Source organism: Heptranchias perlo, chromosome 9, assembly GCF_035084215.1.
Source record: "Heptranchias perlo isolate sHepPer1 chromosome 9, sHepPer1.hap1, whole genome shotgun sequence".
Classification (NCBI taxonomy): domain Eukaryota; kingdom Metazoa; phylum Chordata; class Chondrichthyes; order Hexanchiformes; family Hexanchidae; genus Heptranchias; species Heptranchias perlo.
The window spans coordinates 36,513,629-36,535,391 of record NC_090333.1 but is presented as its reverse complement, the minus strand read 5'-3'; the positions used below and the strand labels follow the sequence as shown (position 1 = coordinate 36,535,391).

General features: G+C 42.6%; 1 protein-coding gene across 3 annotated transcripts in view; it reads left to right on the top strand.

Moving 5' to 3' along the window:
- armh1 (armadillo like helical domain containing 1) overlaps nucleotides 1-21,763 on the top strand; it is a 38,483-nt gene that overhangs the window by 3,499 nt on the left and 13,221 nt on the right. For 2 of the 3 annotated variants that reach the window (XM_067990193.1, XM_067990194.1), the window contains exons 2-7: nucleotides 1,710-1,943; nucleotides 7,459-7,527; nucleotides 8,355-8,521; nucleotides 9,923-10,119; nucleotides 12,478-12,562; nucleotides 16,065-16,184. In XM_067990193.1, the coding sequence (XP_067846294.1) occupies nucleotides 1,738-1,943; nucleotides 7,459-7,527; nucleotides 8,355-8,521; nucleotides 9,923-10,119; nucleotides 12,478-12,562; nucleotides 16,065-16,184 (844 nt within the window). In that variant the 5' untranslated portion in view covers nucleotides 1,710-1,737. The remainder of the gene's footprint in view (nucleotides 1-1,709; nucleotides 1,944-7,458; nucleotides 7,528-8,354; nucleotides 8,522-9,922; nucleotides 10,120-12,477; nucleotides 12,563-16,064; nucleotides 16,185-21,763) is intronic. The other variant, XM_067990195.1, reaches the window with a different exon arrangement.

Genomic DNA, 21,763 nt, shown 5'->3' with positions numbered 1-21,763 from the left:
CCTGTGGTTGCAACTGTGGTACCGGGGGAGGCTTGGTTGATGCTGGTGGTGATGCCAAGCTTCTCAAGCTTCCTGCGCTTGGTTTTCATGTAGGCAGTATACTTTCGTTGCCTCGTCTGTTTGGCGGTGTCTCGTAGCTGGTCTGATGTGTCCTGAGTACAGGCTGAGAGTATGGACTCTATCTTGGTTTCGCGGTTGCGGCATCTGCTGTAGAGTTGGTGTACGAGATGGTTGCGGAGTGTGCGAGAGGTACGACGGCAGAGTCTCTCAGCGTAATCTGAGTTGTATGTCGACTTGAGTGGGTTCGTGATCTGTAGTCCTTTCGGGATCTTGTCTGCTTTCTTGCAGCTCTGTAGAAACTTGATGTCTGTTGCCGATATGCGCGATCTTCTTGGAGATCCTCTCCACTGTGAGCCGGCAGTTTGTGGTGTCGTTAGTAGCCATGATGTGGAGATGCCGGTGATGGACTGGGGTGGACAAATGTAAGGAGTCTTACAACACCAGGTTATAGTCCAACAGCTTTATTTGAAATCACAAGCTTTCGGAGGCGAAATCACTACTCTCCTTCAAACAGCCACCTAACCTCAAACAGACCATCGTTCGCAGCAAATTACCCAGCTTTCAGGAGAACAGCGTCCACGACACCACACAACCCTGCCACAGCAACCTCTGCAAGACATGCCAGATCATCGACACAGATACCACCATCACACGAGAGGACACCACCCACCAGGTACATGGTTCATACTCCTGCGACTTGGCCAACGTTGTCTACCTCATGCGTTGCAGGAAAGGATGCCCCGGAGCATGGTACATCGGCAAGACCATGCAGACACTGCGACAACGGATGAACGGACACCACGCAACAATCGCCAGACAGGAGGGTTCCCTCCCAGTCAGGGAACACTTCAGCAGTCAAGGACATTCAGCCTCTGATCTTCGGGTAAGCATTCTCCAAGGCGGCCTTCGAGACACACGACAACGCAAAATCGTCGAGCAGAAATTGATAGCCAAGTTCCGCACCCATGAGGACGGCCTCAACCGGGTTCATGTCACGCTACATGTAACCCCACCAGTGAAAAAAAGTTATCTGTTTTTAATACAACTGGTCATTCTCTCTCTTTCTCTGCCTTTCGGATGTTTCTCTTTCTTTCTCTCTCTCTCTCTCTCTCTCTGTCTTTGTGTTCTGACCGTTTGTGTATTCAGTAGTCTTGTATGTAATGTTTCTCTGTCTGAACACTATTCAAGTCCTTTGATTGCCTTGATAACGGGCAGTTGGAAAGATTATCTGTAATCACCAGGCATTGTTCTCTGACTATATATGCTGTACCTTTATGGAATCCCACACTCACCTGACGAAGGAGGAAGCCTCCGAAAGCTTGTGATTTCAAATAAAACTGTTGGACTATAACCTGGTGTTGTAAGACTCCTTACATTAAAAAACAGGAGGGGCAAGTTTATTGTAAATTCCATCTTTAGGTGTAGATGGTGGAGTGGTTAAGAAAGCAACATGACCCTCCAAAAACTGAACATTTTTTTGTTGTTGACTTTTATTGTTTTTTTTGGTTGCTTTTTATCAAATGTGAAAGTTTAACATTTGAGCAGAAACAGGTTATGTTTTTCACTAATAAGTTTTTATAAATACTGGAATTTGTGCTGAGTACAGGTGTGGATTTAAAACGCTGACATATTAACTTTTTTTTCCTCAGCTGACTAGACATTAATAACATTCAGAAAATGGCTTCATCAAAAGAGCAAATGGAAATTTGTACACTTATGGGTTATCTACAGGATTGGGACCATGGGACCAAAGCTGTCCGACATTGTATATTGAATGACTTTATAAATACAAATAGAGGTAAAACTGGTCCAGAGCTGGAATTACAGTTTGCTCAAGGAGCCAGTTTGTTTCTCACAAGATTGACAGCATGGCTCAGATTAACGTATCCTTTCCTTTAGACTGAATTTTAACAGCTGTCTTCTGTTAAATTGTCAGAGAATGTTTTACTTTTAAACTAATCAATGAAAATCAGAAGGGGAAACAATGTGAGGCAGTTCACTGTTACAAAATGTAATAAGAATTTTTTTGCATATCTTAAAAAGAATCATATTTTGATTTAGCCACTGTGGACAGAAATATACAATGTGTGCGTATATATAAAAATTATAAATAAAATGTTCCTGTGGTATTGATGATGGTAATTGGAAGGGTATCCTGTTTGATAAGGACAGGAATGTATCTGATATGATATAGTAGCTGTAGCAGAGACAGCTTAGGTTTGGCCAGGACTGGGAACTTTATATTCGTGTTTATAACATTTTCAGGAGAGAGAGGGGAAAAATGGGATGGGTTGGCAGCATTAGGGAAAGATTCAACCACATTGCTAAAATTTAAGAATGCTTTAGGCAGTGTTGTCCAGTAGAAATTGCAGGCTAGCCACAAGTTACGGAAACACCGATTTAGCCACGTGCACTAATTTTTAGTAGAAAACGCCTGACACTAAAATACAGGTAAATGTATTTCACGTGTATATTTAATTAACAAACAGTTACCACCATTCAGTGTGAAACTTTGCAGTCTTTGTCTTTCACCAAAGTTTGAATTTCTGGCATCAATTTATCAGACACAGTAGAGCACTACCTGAAAGGGTGGTGGAAGCAGATTCAGAAGTAATTTTCAAAAGGGAATTGGATATATACTTGAAAAGGAAAATGTTGCAGGGCTATGAGGGAAGAACAGGGGTGTGGACTAATTGGATAGTTCTTTCAAGAGCTGGCACAGGCATGATGGGCTGAATGGCCTCCTCTGCACTGTATGATTCTATGCTAATCAGACAGAAATGTATACTAAACCAAGTAAGGAGGGATGACCAAAAGCTTAGTCAAAGAGTTGGGTTTTAAGGAGATTATTAAAGGGGAGGGAGGTGGAGAGGCAGAGGGGTTTAAGAGAGGGAATTCCTGAGCATGGGGCCTAGACGACTGAAGGAATGACTGCCAATGGTGGGGCGAAGGGAGGGGGATGCACGAGGCCAGAGTTGAAGAACTCAGAGTTATCAGTGCTATGGGGCCTTCTACATCCACCTGAGAAGGCAGATGGGTTTAACGTCTCATCCGAAAAATAGCATCTCCAAGAGCGCGTTACTCCTTTAGTACTGCACAAGAGTGTCAACCTAGATTTTTTTTTTGTGCTCATTCCCTGCAGTGGGACTTGATCTCACAACCTTCTGACTCAGAGGCCAGAGTGCTCCCACTGAGCCACAGCTGACACCTTAAAGGCATGGATGAAGGTTTTGGCAGAAGATGAGGCAGGAGTGGAGATGGAGGTGGAAGTAGCCTGTCTTTATTGATGGAGAGGATATGGGGTCCGAAGCTCAGCTTGAGGTCAAAAAGGAAACCGAGATTGTGAACAATCTGGTTCAATCTGAGCCAGTGGTCAAGGAGGGGAGTGGATTTGGTGGCGAGAGAGTTTGTGTGGGGGCCGAAGACGATGGCCTTGGTCTTCCTAATGTTTAACTGGAGGAAATTGAGGCTCATCCAGAGCTGGATGACGGACAAACAGGCTGACAACACAGAGGCAGCGGAGGGGTCAAGAGATAAGGTAGACCTTGGTGTCATCAGCATACAGGTGGAAGCTGACCCCATCTTTTCAGATGATGTCTTCAAGGGTTAGCATATAGATAAGGAAGAAGTGGGGACCAAGGATAGATCGTTGGGGGACTCCAGAGGTAATGACGTGGGTGCGGGAAAATAAACCATTGATGGAGATGCTGTCACTATGATTGGCTAGGTAAAAGTGGAACCAAGCAAGGGCAGTCCCATTGAGCTGGACAATGCAAGAGAGGCTTTGGAGGAAGATGATGTAGTCAACTGTTCAAAGGCTATAAAGAGATCGAGAAGGACAAGGAGAGATAGTGCACCACAATCACAGAGGATATCATTAGTTACTTTGATTAGGGCCATTTCAGTGCTGTGGCAGGGGTGGAAATCTGATTGGAGAGATTCAAACATGGAGTTGCATGACAGATGGACACAGATTTGGGAGGTAACAACACATTCAAGAACATTGGAGAAGAAAGGGAGGTCATTTGCAAGGACAGAGGAGTCAAGAGTTTTTTTTGGAGGATGTGCAGGAATATGGTGGGTAACACAGCAGATTGTCGATTGGTATGACAGGTTTAGCAGTAGTTGGGAGGGCAGCTTGTTGAGTTTATCAGCAGTTATGAAGATTGCCTGCTGTAATAGTGGAACATGGGGCTTGGTAGGACTGGGGGATGGAATAAAGGTTTCGGTTTACTGTATGATTGCTGGGGTTTGGCAGAAGTGGTAGAAGGTTACGGGGTTCGGCAGATGCACTGCAGCAACTCGCCAAGGCTTCTTCGACAGCACCACCCAAACCCGCAACCTCTACCACCTAGAAGCAGGCGCATGGGAACACCACCACCTGCATGTTCCCCTCCAAGTCACACACCATCCTGATTGGAAATATATCGCCGTTCCTTCATCGTCGCTGGGTCAAAATCCTGGAACTCCCTTCCTAACAGCACTGTGGGAGAACCTTCGCCACACGGACTGCAGCGGTTCAAGAAGATGTCTCACCGCCACCTTCTCAAGGGCAACTAGGGATGGGCAATAAATGATGGCCTTGCCAACGATGCCCATATCCCATAAATAAATGAATGAATGAGCAGTGGGTCCAGGATATGGTAGCATAATTGAGTGGGGTGGCAGCAGGTGTCTTTGAGCATTGGTGGGTGGGCGGGGGGGGGGGGGGGGGTAGCAGTTTGTCAGCACTTGGTAGAGAAGGTGAAGGAATGTTCAAGAGGTTTCTGGTGTTTGGAGTACTGTGGGAGTGGAAGGGGTCCAGTTGCAGAGAGTGAAGTTGTTAGGGTCTGGAAGCTGTTAGGAGTGCAGTTTCAGAGTTGGAGAACATGTTGGGGGAGGTACCTTGAGGAGGTCTCAGGGTATGAAAATACTGGAGTAGGTGTCCCAGAATATGGTAGTATTGGGAAGGGGATCTCAGGATGCCATAGCATTGAGAGGGTGCTTATGGGATTTGAATGCAATGAAAGGAAGTCCTGGATTCTGGGAGAATTTAGGTGGATGCAGAGAAATGCCACTCTTGAGGGTGGGAAAGGCCCAATAGAATGCGGCTTGACTTGTTCCAGGTTCATTCCAGCTAGGAGCCTGGGACCTGGCCTGAAACCAGTTTTTTTTAATGTACAAAATCCATTGTTACTGTATGCTGTGTTCAGCTTTCTTTCCTTATCTGCTTCTCATTGTGTCTCTCTGACTCTCTCCCACTTCTTTCTGCACTCTTTTTTTCTCATGTGATTGTGTCATTTTTGGGGTCACAGGATTTGTTTGGCCAGACCCACAGGCCTGCACCATGGAAAGTGGGAAGGATCTGGCAGGGAAAGCATTGTTGGGAATTGGAGTGATTTGGCCAGGGCTTCAGTTTGTTTATTGCAGGAGTTGTAGTTGTCTGTCTACCTCTCTCTCTTCCTCCTTTTCCTCTTTTTTTTTCTCTCTCTCTCTCTCTCTCTCTCTCTGGCAGTCTTCCCCTATTTCTTTCTTTCTCTGATCTCCTTTGTTTCTGATTCTTTCCTCCTTCCCGTCTCTCTGTCAGCTCCTTCCCTTCTGTCTTTTTCTCTTCCATTTCTCCACTTTATGGGTTTTCTCGGTCTGTCTTGTTCTGCTTTTCTCTTTCCTGTTCCTTTTTCTTTCTTTGTCTTTTCGAGTTGCTGGAGGGATCTGGCTAAATCTGCAGGCCAGCAGTTGTGGGGAGCAGGGGGAATCTCTAGGCTGATTATCACTGGGAATGGGAATGCTCATAGTGGGCTTATCTGCGCCAGGGATGCAGTCTGTCAGCGCCAGAAGAGTACAGACATCGGGAGGGGACATTGGCCGGGGAGCAGGGTCTCCAAAGAGGCCATGGCAGCTTCTTAATTTAAAAGAGTTACACAAACTTTATAAAATACATAAAAATTAAAAACAGCCCAGGGAAGATTCTGGAGTGAATTGTGAAAGACAAGAAGTCCCATTTCAGTAAGTCTCATTTGTAAAGTTTAGTTTTCTTCCTGTTCCTTCAGGGTATTCTGGACTATGTACATTATCTGCAGCTGAGAGGGTTACTGAGATAATCCCATATTTCTGCCAGTGCTACTCTTGAACGAGCCACCAGGAGATGCACAAGTGCAAGCTGGGGTAACTGTTTTTCCCCTGCCTACTAGGAAGAAGCTGGCTCATGCTCCATGCATCCCCCTAACAGCAATGATCAGATCTGATGCATGTTATATGGACAATTGCAGGTGGAAATCCATGTCCTAATGTTGCATGACACAACAAGTTAGAGCATCAAAGCTCTACTGTATCTTGTCTGAAAATTTTCAACTGGACTGCACAGTCATTACTATGCTATAATAAGCCAAAATCAGGCAAACGTTGCCCACAATAGCACATATGTTATGATTTCAACCAGTTTTAACGGACAACATCCATAATGATCACTATTTTCGGTGAAGTACAAAGAGTACTGAGGAGGAGTGGAATTCATAATGTTCCATGTACATAACATGGAGAAAGTGAAGGATTAGAAAAGGCCATTTGGACAATCAAAGCACATTTCTATAATACCATTTTAATTCTCCCAGATTACCCTTCAGCAATGTTTTGGACACTCTATGGTAAATTTCCCTGCCACTGTGTCTGGGAAATTATGCCAGGCATTTATCATCCTTTGCATGAAGTAGTTCCTTTTGAAATCTAATCTAAATTTACTTTTCAGTGGCTTACATTGGACCTCTCATCCAACTATTGTGCCTTATTTTAAAGTAATATGCAGATTTACCTTATCTAATTCATTTAATATTAATATTCTGTAGTGTGTTTCTCTCAACTGTCTTTTCTAGGCTGTGGAGACTGAGTGCATTTAAGCTTTCCTCATAGTTCATCCCTTTTACATTTGAAATCACTTTTGTAGTTTTTCTTTGCATCATCTCTGATGCTTGCACATTTTGTACGATGGTAACCAGAATTGTACAAAATGTGCAAGTGTGGTCTGACCAGTGCACTGTACAATGCATTTAACATAATATCAACAGACTTGTATACGTGTCCTGACCGTATATCTCAGTACGTTTGAATTCTGTCCAGCCAATTTCCACAGATAAAGGAGTCAATCATTCTAGAAATCACAGTTTTACACTTATCACTTTAAGTTTGGGAGGGATAGAGAAAGTAAAACAAAAAACTCACTGTACTCTGAAAAAGCCAATAGTTATGGACATAGTCCTTAAAAATGGTTCTAATTTATGCATATTTAATAGAATAAAAAAGCACTTTAAGATATTAAATTATGTACAGTTTATACATTTACTGGAAGTTGGGAGCATTGTTCTTTAGTACCATATAACAGGAGAATAACAAATATTTTCTTAAATACTTAACTTCTTTGAACAGCTACATGGTTGGTACCTGCGTAACTGAGCAATTACAAGCCATTGGTGTATTTTTATCAGCAGCAAGTGGGTAAGCATTAATTTAATTGTGGCAATAATATTTTAAAAATGTTTATATCATCAATATCTCAATTTTTTTTTGTTGAAGATATGAACCTTCCAATTGTTGCCCTGGAGCACATGCCAGCTGTAGATGGGAAATAAGGCTCCGATCCAAGACCTCTGTTAACGCTACTTTGAGCTGCTGCTAGAAGGTGGACAACAGACTCGTAGTTGGTTCTGTCGTTCACTTTCTTCGTATTTATAGGAAGGTTCTTGTCCTCCACTCCATACTTTTTCACAGCAGTGCAGTTGTGATTGGGAACTCAGCAACATTACTAATTGGATCTGTGGCTTCCACTGTCTCGGCACTGTAATGCACTACCCCCCGAATAGTTCTAATTCTATCCTGATCAGGATAACAATTACTGTAACTGTTAATATAGAATATTATCTTTACCAACATACCTATATATACTTTAATTACACAGTAAGAATATATATTTCTTTCATTCCTATTTGATCCTGGAAGCTGTGCATTTTAACACTTTCAGTCCAATGACCTTTTTAATTTTACTTATATGTAAATCATCTAATATAGTAATGTAAAATTTGAGAAACCATCTTCTACAAGTTTTTTCAGTTAGATATTTTGAATTGAACTGTTCCTTTCTGGTTGGTGTAGATAATCTAAGTATATTCACTACAGTCTACAGAGCAAATTTCTATTTATATGAAGGCTTGTTATTTACATTTTTTTACAAATTCTGTGTATATGTGTGCAAATATTACCTAAAATATTGCTCTTCGACAATTATACCATGTTTAAACACCTGATTTTTTAAAAATTGATTTCAGTCATCGGTATCTGGTAGAAGTTTTAGAAGTTGGTGGCCTTTTGACTTTTCTGGAGATTCTGCGACTTAAACAATTGCGAGAAGACAACAAACAAGAAGCATTAAAATTACTTCAAATTATTGCGAATGCTGGACGAAAGTACAAGGAACTAATCTGTGAAAGCTACGGTAATCTAACACTTTGGCACCGATTTCTGTGACTCTGGCTATGTAGTGCTGGCCGTACCTGTCCCCAAGTGAGCTGATCTCACCCTATATTGTGAGGTCAGCTCATTAACATAGTTTTATGGAGGTTCCAAAGTGCAGTGTGACGTGCTGGGGACTCGGGCTGGAATTTCAGTTGCGAGCAGCCAGTGAAACACTAACGGCATTTTCTGGGTAGAGGGGAGCACAGGGGCTGGGGTGATAAAGGGTGAATGATGGAGAAGGGCCAGGCAGGAAAATTTTTAAAAAATGTATTAAGGCCTCACTTTCAATGCCCATTCTATTTGGGTGCTGTGCAGTTGAAGCGCTGCTTAGATGGTCCAGTTGCATTATGGGAAGACCTCCAATTAAGTTTTTCGTATGGCCTTAAAAAAGCTTTGTTTGCATGCAGGCTCCCAGTGACTTTACATTCATCACCCACTTTGGGTCGTACTACATGCCTCAGGAGTGTTTCAGGCCTCCGTACTTAATAATACAGGGAGCTGGCACTCGATGTCCCTCAGCGTTCCAGGACTTTCGTCCAGCATTCGCATTATCAGCTCCGTGGTATCTTACAACTGTCTGTCCTGCACAAATCTGCCCAAATCAATATGTAAGATGCAAGAGTGTATTTTCCAGATTGTAGAGATTTGCATATTGGTTTATATAGTTATTTTCTTACTTTGAGTATTAAATCAAATTTGACATCTCTAAACCATGAACATGGACATAACACATTTCTTGTGTAGGAATTATTGTGGCTTTAGTAGGGAAAAAAAAGCCAAAAATTCAAATTGTTATTCCCGCTGATAATATGCGAAGGGGTTACATGATGTGCATTGCTTTTCATTTACCTGGTAGATGGTAGATGCCTCCTCTACATGTAATTAATGGTAGTTTATGCTGAAGAATAAATGGCAAAGCCCTCAAAACAACAAATTAGCTAATGTGGACTCTTGCAACTGGAGTCCAATAAGAGTGTGTATGGGGCAATGTGACACTTTGCAAAAGATGAGAAACTGTGAATGGAGAGTAGAATTATCGACCTCCACCATGTCACTGGGGGGATTTACTAAGTAGAAGACAGGCTCATTCACTCTGGTTGGGGGGGAGGGGGTGGAGATCATTGAGAATCATCTTTGCGATGTTGTAATTGTGCACTTGCTAGCAGCTGTTTCAGAGTGACACAGAGATAACAGAGAGTTGTTTAGCTATAGATTCATGTGCTGCCACTGTGCAACAGCATGTTGGAGTGCCATAGTGATGCATTGTGTTGTTGTCTCATCTGTATAAATATAGTTAAATGCATTCTGCAATAACTAAAGTGGCAATGAATAATAATTTGGCCTTGCCTTTTTAAATATTTTATATTTAAAAAAAAATAAGGTGTGAGAAATGTTGCAGAGTGTTTAGCAAAGTCGAAAATGGAAAAGACCCAAGAACAGGCTCAGATCTTGTTGGAATTACTAGCCCAAGGCAACCCAAAGTATCAACTACAAGTTTACAAAGGACTGATTGCATTGTTGCCATGCACCTCCTCAAAAGTACAACAACTGGCTCTTCAGACATTGAGGACTGTGCAGGTGAGAAACAATAAGAACAGTAAATGAGGACTCTGTTTACCCATAATGTTTCACATTGGATTTAATCTAAAATCAGGGTAATTGATATGCATACTTTGAGATTCCTTAATTTGTTTAATGTTGCCCTTTTATTTTTAACTTTAATTTTTTTGCTGCTGTTCTGACCTTTTTTAGTCCCATGCATCTCTTTCTAGCCAGAAGGAGATCCAGGCATCCTGCCCCAGGTCTCCTCTATCACAGTGATATGAGATACAGAATAGGATTCAACAACAGCTAATTTTTATGGTATCCTGTTAAATAAACCGTCAGAGTTCTGGAAATTTGTAATATAACCAGAATTTTCTTTTTACACTTTTTTGATGACCATTACATGGTTACAGATTTTGCGTATTGGTTTTAACACAATTAGCCATTTCAAGGGAGTTGAAAAGAAATAGAAATGTGCTAATCACCAACAGAATTTTAATAGTCACTCTTATTAGTCATATGCCTGTGTCAAATGTCACTATTTTGATTGGCTTTTTCCCTAAAAAAAATACTGGCAAATTCCTGAGTTTCTGTCATCCATCCTTGTTTCGGTAATCCAGAACCATCAGCTGGTGGAACCTCCAACAGATGCGATATGGGCCCCAGTATTCACTTGGAGCCGGGAAGTGGGGGGGGGGGTGGAGGTTGTGGATGGGAGAACATACGAAATAGGAGCAGGAGTAGGCCATACGACCCCTCGAGCCTGTTCTGCCATTCAGTACGGTCATGGCTGATCTTTGGCCTCAACTCCACTTTCCCGCCCGATCCTCACATCCCTTGATTCCCTTAGAGTCCAAAAATCTATCTATCTCAGCCTTGAAAATACTCAATGTCTCAGCATCCACAGCCCTCTGGGGTAGAGGATTCCGAAGATTCACAACCCTCTGACTGAAGAAATTCCTCCCCATCTCAGTCCTAAATGGTTGATCCCTTATCCTGAAACTACGCCCCCTATTTCTAGACTTGCCAGCCAAGGGAGACCCGAAAAGCAAGGGTTTCTCGCAGGTCCAACCGAATTTAATGGTAGGTCCTGTTTTAAAATTTTTCAGAAGGTTTCTGGCTTGACAGCCAGCTTGATTGACAGGCCTGGCTGCCTGTTGGGCAGGAAAGTAGCCGGAGAGCGGATGGAAGATAAGTCGGAGTTTGGAGGGATGGAGGAGGGGGGGGCCAACACGGGAGGAGTCGGACATCGTAGTGGGAGTTGGAGATTGCAGGGGTTGGGGGGAGTTGGACATCGTGGGATCTGATCTCAGGGTGTGTAAAGAGGTTAGCTTGGGGGCCAGGGGAAGTACTCCTACTCCTCCTGGCCCACAAGCAGTGATGTAAATGCACTTACCTCATGGATTCGGCCCTTCTCGCCTCCTTTTACCTGCTGGAATTCCCGCGGCCCAGGAAACCCAGTCTCCATGGGTTAAAAATAAAAATTTAGGTAAAATGGAGGCTCTTAGCCTCCTTAAAAGATTTTACTGACTGACCTGCCTCCTGAGAGCGGGTTGGTTGCCCGGCCCCCAACCAGCTTCCATTAAAACTCGGCGGGTTGAGGTCGGGCTTGAGAAATTTAAAATTTCTTTTTAAAAAGAACCTTTATACCACAACAAACCTGACAGCTTCCATTTGTTAGAAGTATCCTGAGCAATGAAAGACTGCCATGCTATGGCATTTAATCAATACAAAAACTACTCATTACCAAGTATACTCCTGAGAAAGGTTAAAGAAAGAAAGAAATTGTATTTACGTAGTGCCTTTCATGACCTCAGGATTTCTCAAAGTGCTTTGCAGCCAATGAAATAATTTTGAAGTGTAGTTACTACTTTCATTTAGGGAAACGCGGAGGTTAATTTGCGCACAGCAAGATCAGCAATGAGATAATAACCACATCATCTGTTTTAATGATGTTGATTGAGGGATAAACATCGGCCAGGACACCGGGAGACCTCCCTTGCTCCTCTTCGAATAGTGCCATGGGATCTTTTACATCCACCTGAGAAAATAGATAGGACCACCTCAGTTTAACCTCTCATCCGAAAGGTGGCACTTCTGACAGTGCAGAACAATTTTGTATTACCAAGTCAGTTAATTTACTCCATAACAGTAAGGAAAGAAAAAAAGTCACGGGGAGAGTCACTTCAAGCTACTGTCCTGGACCACCTAGTGACCAGTTATAGAGCACTGTTGGCAGAGGACTGGCAGGAGGCTGTATATTGGCCTTTTGTGCCAAGAAATGGTGCTGGAGAATCTGAAAGAGGGGATTTTAAAAAAAAAAGTTTGATAAGAGATGTTTTTTAAATGTATAAACCTGGTATCTTACTGTACATTTTTGTTCTTGTTTAGACGGTTGTGAAGATCGTACATCCTTGTATTGTTGAACCTCTTTTAAACATATTGAGAACCATACACTATGAAGTGCAATATGAAGGTAAAATACTGTGTTGAGCTGAGAAAAAATAGTTGGGCTGAGCAACTCAGTGGGTTACAGCTGCAGTTGGATTCCTAGATTCTTGTTTTTTTAATTTTCAGAAGAAAGATTTAATCCAGAGACTCTGCTGTTCAATTGCTTCAAAAACTGTGTTGCTGAAAAGAGGGGGCGGGGGGGGGGCACGGGGTGGTAACCTGGGTTTCTTGCTCCAGGTTCTCACCATTTTCAAGAGTCTTGATGCCAGCCAGTGCAAACCCGTACAAAAGAAAGAGCCTGTCCTTATAAGAACAATTGTAAACAATTTTACAACACCAAGTTATAGTCCAGCAATTTTATTTTAAATTCACAAGCTTTCGGAGATTTTCTCCTTCCTCAGGCAAATCTCCACATCATGACTTATAAGAACACAGAGTGATCAAGGGGAGGGGGAGGTGGGGATAACAAGACAGACCATGTTGAGCAATGGGGAGAGGAGCAGGAGAGACGTGAACACACAGACTCTGTTGAAGGAAGGAGAAAGGTCGAGAAGGGGGCAGAAAGACGCCCTGTGGAGAAGTGATAGGAAGAGGAAAGAGAAAGAGAGAGACACACATAGGTAAACCGAGACCCTAGTGAGAGAGGGAGAGAGAGACCCTGTTGTGGAAGGAATGGGAGAGAGGGGAAATTTAGAGACAACGGGGCTGATTTTCATATGTAGCGCACATCCGATGGGCAGTGGATGGAGCGATTGCACTGCCTGCTCAGTGGCACCAGCGAGAGGCCCAAACCATCTTCATGGTTGGTCCTCATCTATATCATTTAGGAGAGCTGCTACGTTTAACGAACGCTGACCGGCAGCTTGTGAATTGAGGGAGGGGTGAAGATGATGGCTCCACTGTGGAGCTGAGCCAGAGTATTTCCCTAAAGAGGAGGATCAGTGAGCAACTGGCAGTGGATGGGAAGATTTTTTTTGTGCTTAAATGTCAGGTTTTCAGCATGAGCTGGGGGGTGGGGAGTTAGGCAGATGAAAATCGCCCCCAACATATCTGTGAGACATTAAGAGTAGGATAGTGCCATGGTGAAATGCTGGTTACAGGATTGGAATTAGGAGCGTGGAGCCCACAAGCACATGTGGAAGCATCATGCCAAGGTTGGGAGTCAGGGTATGTTCATCCCAGTCCAAGGTTGTTGCTTAGGGCATGATGCAACGAGAGGAGAACCACTTGGAACTGATGCAGTAGATGAGCAGGAGGAAATGACCTACATCAGTCTTGCCCTGGTGAGATTTGCACCAAAGTCTTCCTGACTTTTTCTGAAGGGATAGAAAAGGAAATGATCTATTTGCGGCGAGGTAGAGGAAGAGGAAGAGGTAGAGACAGATATGGGAGGAATGTATTCATATTTTTTTTTAAAATTCCTTCAGAGCCACCATATCTGTTGGTCAGCAAGAGGGCAAAAGTCCATGATTAGTGGCTGAGTACTGCACTGCACAGGCACTGGTCGATCTGATCAGAAGCTTCATCTCCAGTGTCAAAGAGCTGCAGGGATTCAGAGCTCGGCACTATGCCTGGACATAGTGTGACCTGGGGAGTGGGAGGGGTTGAGTACTGCACTGCATAGATACTGGTCGGTCTGAGCAGAGGCTTCAGCCCCAGTGTCAAAGAGCTGCAAGGATTCAGAGCTTGGCACTATGCCCAGACATAGTGTGACCTGGGGAGCGGGAGGGGTCACAAGTGCATAAGAAAGTAGTAAACTCTTTACATTCTATTCACCTGTAACAGAGTTGGAGACAGTGATGGCAATGGGAGAAAGAGGGGGACAGAGTAAAAGACCACCATAAAAATAGTGGAGGCATAAATTATTATGGAGTGGGAGAGAAGCAGACACAATTACAGGAAGAGGAAGAGGGACAATTAAAAGAAATGTCAGTGATCAATACCTGTCATGGTTTTGAGTTTGTACACTAAATAATTTTTCTGGTTCAGCATCACCAGCCACTCCCATAAGCAAGCCTCGAACCTTCTATGACCTGGAGTATAGTTCTTTCTGCCCAATATCTAGGTAAATGATAACAAGACCCAGGGATTTCAACAGAAAACCTTTATTCTGTACACCAGCAATTGGAAGGAATCACATGTAGCCCTGTGATTTTGCTCTCTTTGAAAAGCAGTCTGAATATACTGTTTATCAGACCAAGACTCAGGTCTAAATTAAAAGATGGTTTATTTAAATAAAACAGGTAAATAGACAATATACGGTATAAAACAGTAAGTCATACACCACTATTAATGCTTAATGTATAAAATAATAAATGCGCCGCTCTCAATTTCTCTCTATACATAGCCTTTAAAACAGAAACTCACTTCTTACACTGTGAAACATGCATCAGATTCAAATTAGCCAAGCTCTTCTGCTGGCTAGCACAAACTTAAGTACAAAGTTTTCTGCTGGCTGAGCAGCAGGCACCTTGGAAGAGAAATTCATTTAGGCCCCATTTTGGGCCTGAAATGGTTGGTGCACTCGTAGCACGCACCAGAGGCCAAAGGCCTTGGGCTCATCCAAAATCGGACATTATCTGAATAATTCTGGCTAGCTGCTGACACCTGTCGGGCCTCTTGAGGCAGCTTGCTGGTTTCCTGCGCCTCTGGCAACACCCCACAGATGGGGAGGGGAGGCAAACGGAAGGGGGCGAGCATATGCCAGCAGCAGCCCACAGTAGTGTTGTGAAGCCAGGAGGAACACTCTTGCTCCTCCGTGCTCCACACTAAGGTAAGTAAAAAAGAAAATTCCTATCTTTCTGTTGGCGGCCTGCAGCCAGAAGGAAGCAGAACTTTCTCACCAGTTTCGGAGAGGGATCCTTAAACAGGTTTTAGACCCTTTATTAGCATATGCTAGGAGCCTAACAGCTGTTTAAAGCAGCTACCAGGCACACCTGAATATCGCTCAAGCCAATATGACTTTGGATGAATTTCAGGCGCCCTTGGATCACAGGACATAGCCCTGCAAAATTGGATCTTATTGCCCCCTGTTTCATGCCCGAGAAACGGGCAAAACAATGTCCAATTTTGCCCCCGCTGTCTCAGAGAATCAGCCTTACCACAGAAATATAATCCAAGCACTTTTGAAGTTATACTGAGACAAAAGGCTGCATTTCCTTTATGTATGTTACGTGTATAGCCAATCTTTGACAATGGCAAACACAGTTTGCCATGCAGTGTAAAACCTGGGGCTATTTAACCTTATTAACAAATTAAAATTCCTATTGTGTGTTTCTCTCCCATGTTGTGAAACCCGCAGCAGCATCCTGTATGGTCTCTGAGCTTGTGGCTTTTTCTTTGAGAAATACCCTGTGTTACTGTGGGTTTTTAATCTTTCACATGCTACCTCCAGCAATAACGAATACAAATTAAAAATGCAGCACAGACAAAAATCCATTTTTGTCACAACCCCACAGGAGATCAATAAATCAGTTTTAAAAAATGAAGATGTTCTTGTGTTACATGTAATAATTACTGTTCTTTAGGGATTGAATTGATCAAGATACTCCTCAATTATAATGTACGACAAGCTTTGCTAAAAGGAATAGTTGCACGCCTTAATCCATCAATGGATGACATAAAGAATCGACCACGAATTCTTGATGGTAAGAAAGAAAAATGCAAAGACCCCCAAGTGTAACTCCAAAGTACTGAGGCATATCAAATCAACAATGCTTAACCTGAATCTTTGAACAATTTCAAAATGTCTTTGAATGAATCCAATATTTTATTTGTTTAGTCTGCCACTTAGTGCTGGCAAAACAAGTTCAATAGAATAAGTAGCATTGGATCACTATCCCTGTGGAGTCCTGTGAGTAAAGCATCAGATAAAACTTTGTGAAGTGAGGCAAGGACTGTTTTTGTGTTAGTGCAATCAGAAAGTATGTGAGGCTATTAGTATGGCATAACATAGGTAATACGTTTGATTTCATCTCAATAAGGACACTGCAACTTAAACGACCCAGTTTCATAAATTTGAATCAATGCTTAATTTAAGGTTAAACCAATATAAAAATCCAAATAATCTGATTTGTATAATCCTTTAGGAATCCATTGTAGCATTTTAAAATATAGCAGTATCATAGAGTTTGCAGTGTGTGGTGTAAGCTTGGATCAGTTGGTAGCACTGTTGCTAGTTATTGGTTGTGGATACAAGCCCCACTACTAGTATTGAACATGCAATGTAGGCAGACAGTCTGGTGTAGTACTGAGGGAATGCTATTTGTCAAAAGTGCCATCCTTTGGATGAGCTATTGAACTAGTGGTTCAGCTGGGCATTAAAGATTTGTATGAAGAGCAAGGAGCTCTCCCTATGTTAACATTCCCCCCCCCCCACCTTAACCAACCCTACCAAAAAAACAGACTAGCCAGTCAGTCATTCAACAACAACTAGCATTTACATTATTGTCATCATCAATAGTCTGCCTAAGGCATGTTCTTGATCAATTTTCCCTTCTCTAAATTGCTCTGTCTTGTGCTTCTCCATACGATCTCTTATTTTTCAGATGGCCCAGAAGCATCCTTCTTTTCCTCCCACTTGGTCTTTTTCCATCCATCCACCCTTCAATCACCTCTTTTAACATTCCATCCCCTCTCAGCGTATGCCCAAACCAATTCATTTGCCTTTTTCTGATAACATCAAGCAAATTACATTGTTCTTGTATAATTGCTAACACCTCCTCATTACTTTTACCTCTCTATGTGTCTCCAAGCCCAGATCTCTAAGCGCTCTAGAAGTCTGCCCTCCTCTTTCGTCAACATCCATATTTCAGCACCATGTGCTATATCAAACTCTTCACTAATTTCTTCTTCTGTTCTCTGTTCAGTTGTCCAGTCAATATCCTCTTCCTTCTATTAAACACAGCTTTTCCCATTGTAATCCTAGCTCTCACCTCCTTGGCACATCAGCCATCTTCAGTCATTATACTTCCCAGATATTTAAATTGTTTCATCAGATCCAACTGTTTCCCGTTTATTAAAATGCTCGCTCTTTCACCTTCATTCCTAGAAACCATCATAACTTTGGTCTTACCCACATTAATCTTCATTCCAGAATCCATTGCTGTAGCATTCAGACTATCTACCAACAGCTATAGTCCATTCATGGTACTTGCTACCAGGGCTTTGACATCAGCAAATCTGACAGCTTTCACTAGCTGACCTCCAATTTTCACCCCTGATTAAGTGTTTCTCTTACCATTGCTTCTGCATACACTTTGAACAACAGAGGTGACAAGCAGTATTCTGGTCGCACTCCTCTTCCAATCACTCCTAGTTCTGACTCTACTATTGCTTGTAGTTTGTTCCACATACAAAGCCTTTATCAGGCATCTATCTTTCCAATGCACACCAATATTCTTTAGTGCCTCCATTAGTTAGATCCACTTCACTCTGTCATAGAATCATAGAAAGGATACAGTACGGAAGGAGGCCAATTGGCCCATCGAGTCTGTGCCGGCTCTTCGTAAGAGCAATCCAGCTAGCCTCACTCCCCTGCCCTATCCCTGTAGCCCTGCAAATTTTTTCCTTTCAAGTACTTATCCAGTTCCCTTTTGAAGGCCATGATTGAATCTGCCTCAGGCAGTGCATTCCAGATCCTAACCACTCGCTGTGTAAAAAAAGTTTTTCCTCATGTCACCTTTGGTTCTTTTGCCAATCACCTTAAAATCTGTGTCCTTTGGTTTTTGACCCTTCTGCCAATGGGAACAGTTTCTCTCTATCTAGACCCTTCATGATTTTGAATACCTCTATCAAATCTCCTCGCAACCGTCTCTTTTCCAAGGAGAACAACCCCAGCTTCTCCAGCCTATCCACGTAACTAAAGTCCCTCATCCCTGGAATCATTCTAGTAATTCTCTTCTGCACCCTCTCTAAGGCCTTCACATCTTTTCTAAAGTGCGGTGCCCAGAACTGGACTCAATACTCCAGATGTGGCTGAACCAGTGTTTTATAAAGGTTCATCATGACTTCCATACTTTTGTACACTATGCCTCTATTTATAAAGCTCAGGATCCCAAATGCTTTTTTAACCGCTTTCTCAACCTGCCCTTCCACCTTCAACGATTTGTGGACATAAACCCCCAGATCTCTCTGTTCCTGTATCCCTTTTAGAGTTGTGCCCTCTAGTTTATATTGCCTCTCCTTGTTCTTCCTACCGAAATGTATCACTTCGCATTTTTCTGCCTTAAATTTCATCTGCCACGTGTCTGCCATGTCACCAGCCTGTCTATATCCTCTTGAAGTCTATCACTATCCTCCTCACTGTTTACTACCCTTCCAACTTTTGTGTCATCTGCAAATTTGGAAATTGTGCCCTTTATACCCAAGTCCAAATCATCAATATTTATCAAGAAAAGCAGTGGTCCCAGCACCGACCCCTGGGGAATACCACTGTACACCTTCCTCCAGTCTGAAAAACAACCGTTCACCACTACTCCCTGTTTCCTGTCACTTAGCCAATTCTGTATCCATGTTGCTACTGTCCCCTTTATTCCATGGGCCGCAATCTTGATGATAAGCCTACCATGCGGCACTTTATCAAACGCCTTTTGAAAGTCCATATACACCACATTAACTGCATTGCCCTCATCTACCTTCTCTGTTACCTCATCAAAAAACTCTAACAGGCTAGTTAAACACGATTTGCCTTTAACAAATCTGTGCTGGCTTTCCCTAATCAGTCCACCCTCGTCCAAGTGACTCTTAATTCTGTCCCGGATTTTCGTTTCTAAAAGTTTCCCCACCACTGAGGTTAAACTGACTGGCCTATAGTTGCTGGATTTGTCCTTACACCCTTTTTTGAACAAGGGTGTAACATTTGCAATTCTCCAGTCCTTTTGCACCACCCCCCAGTCTACGGATGTTTGGAAGATTATGGCCAGTACCTCCGCAATTTCCACCCTTACTTCCCTGTCGAAAGCGTTTTCAAAATCTGCAAAGCAAATGTACACCTCTTGATTATGTTCTATACGGCTCTCCCACAGAACCCTCATTATCCCTATTGCCTCTCTTGTTGAACATCCTCTGCGAAATCCAAATTGATGCTTGCCAAGATATTATTCCGCTTTTGTTCTTAACCCTCTTGTGAGTAATCTGAGCGTAATATTTGTGGCATGTGGAATTAATCTGATGGTAGGAAACTCACCACATTTGCCAGCAGTTAGCTTTTTTCCAGCGGTATCATGATTATTTTCATGGAGTCATCTGGCCATTCCCCTTTCAAGTACATAACTTTACACAAATTGACAAGTTCATTGTTGCCTCCTCCCCCATGTTTTTCACTAATTCTGCTGGAATCTTATCAACGGCTGCAGACTTTCCATTCTTGAGCTCATTTATTGCAACCCCTACTTTACTCTCAAGAACTTATGCAGCCAATACTATCAACTTCCACCTTCCCTATTTCAGTGTCAACTAGCTTTTCCTCTTTTGCATACAGTTCTTCAACCTATTCTTGCCACTTTTTTCTTTCTTCAGTTGGGTCAGTCAATAGTTGTCCATCTTAATTTTGATTGCTTTAACTAATTCGTTAACTGTTTAAATCATCCATTCCCCTCACTCTCTCATACAAAAAATTAGCTCTGCCTCTCCTATTCAACTCCACACATAGTCCCTTCAGCCAAATTCTCTAGGCTTATTAGTCTTTCACCTGAGGTCATTGTTCAATTTCCTGTATGTTTTATTTGCCCTCCTCTGTGTTCATATTTTTACATATAGATAAGCTAAGGTTGATGGAGGGTGGAGAATGGGAGGCCTGCCAGGAGAACACTGGAATAGTCGAGTTTGGAGGTGACAAAAGCATGCATGAGGGCTTCAGCAGCAGATAGGCTGAGGCAGGGGTGGAGACGTGCATTGTTACAGGGGTGAAAGTATGCGGTCTTTGTGATGGAGAGGATATGGGGTTGGAAGCTCAGCTCGCGGTCAAATAGGACTGTGGGTGGTGCAGAAACCTAATTGGAGAGATTCAAACAGGGTGTTGCAAGAAAGATGAGCACGGATTTGGGAGGCAACAGTACCTAAATTGTTCGACTGTCGACAATATCATAAAAGAGCCATGCGCTCCCAATCTGTCCTGAATCAATGTCTGTACTTGCAAATTTTCCAGCAGAAGTCACTGGGAACTCTGACTGATTCATTCCTCCCTTAACCAAGTAGTACTGAGGTGAATTATATTGCCCCACTAAGGTCAGCTAATTCAATATAGACCAGATATTAAACCTAGGACCGATTGGTCTTTATTAACTCAGCTACACATTGGGGTGGATTTTGCTGTGGCGAGGCTAACAACGCTCACTGTTATTTCTGTGCAAATTGGTCAGCAACTTCCAGCGACCGCACATGTGCAGTTAAACAAGGAAATCCGGAAGCTGATGAACGAGATACACTGTTCCCCAGTAAGCTTGGCGAAGACAGCATCTCGCCGTCTGGCTCCCCATTCCAATGAATGGAACAGTATGAAATTCCAGCACTGATGGTGTAGATATGAACTAATCTTGACAGAAAAAAGTTAGGGCTTGTCCATTCTGATGTAAGTACCCTTTTAACAGTGTGGTAAGTCTTAATGACTGCCAAACAACCCCTCTGGCACTGAAAATTAACTTAACAAGTGTGGTGTCTCATCCCTTCAGATTTTAATTGTTATTGGACTTTTTTAAAAAAAATTTAATTTTTATTTTACTTTTTCTTTCTGTCTCTTAATTCAATCTTTCTTACCCTCTCTTTATTTCACTTTCTGTACCAGATTTGATGTTAAATTTATTATTCTAACTCACACTTCCTGGTTCAGTCTCTGTGTGGCTTATTAATATGCTTCAATTTGATTGGTTAAGGGGATAGAAAGTTGCTTGCCCTGATCACACAGGTCCGTGCTTTTTGGCTCTCTAATTTAGAGGAAGTTGCTGTGCCAAAGCTCATGGAAACTCTATGGGCAAGTGCAAGCCGTTCATTTGCCGCTCACAGCAAAATCTGGCCACAGGGTACTGAGTTAGACGTTCAGCCATGATCATTTTGAATGACGGAGCAGGCCTGAAGGGCCAAATGGTCTACTTTTGCTCCTATTTTCCATGTTTCTATGTTTCTATTGCTATTCCCAAACAGAGCCATCTGGAGAGCTGTTATTTTGTTTTCTAACACAAACTGTATTAGCACCTGGAAATAATTTTCACAATGAATTAATTTTTTGTTG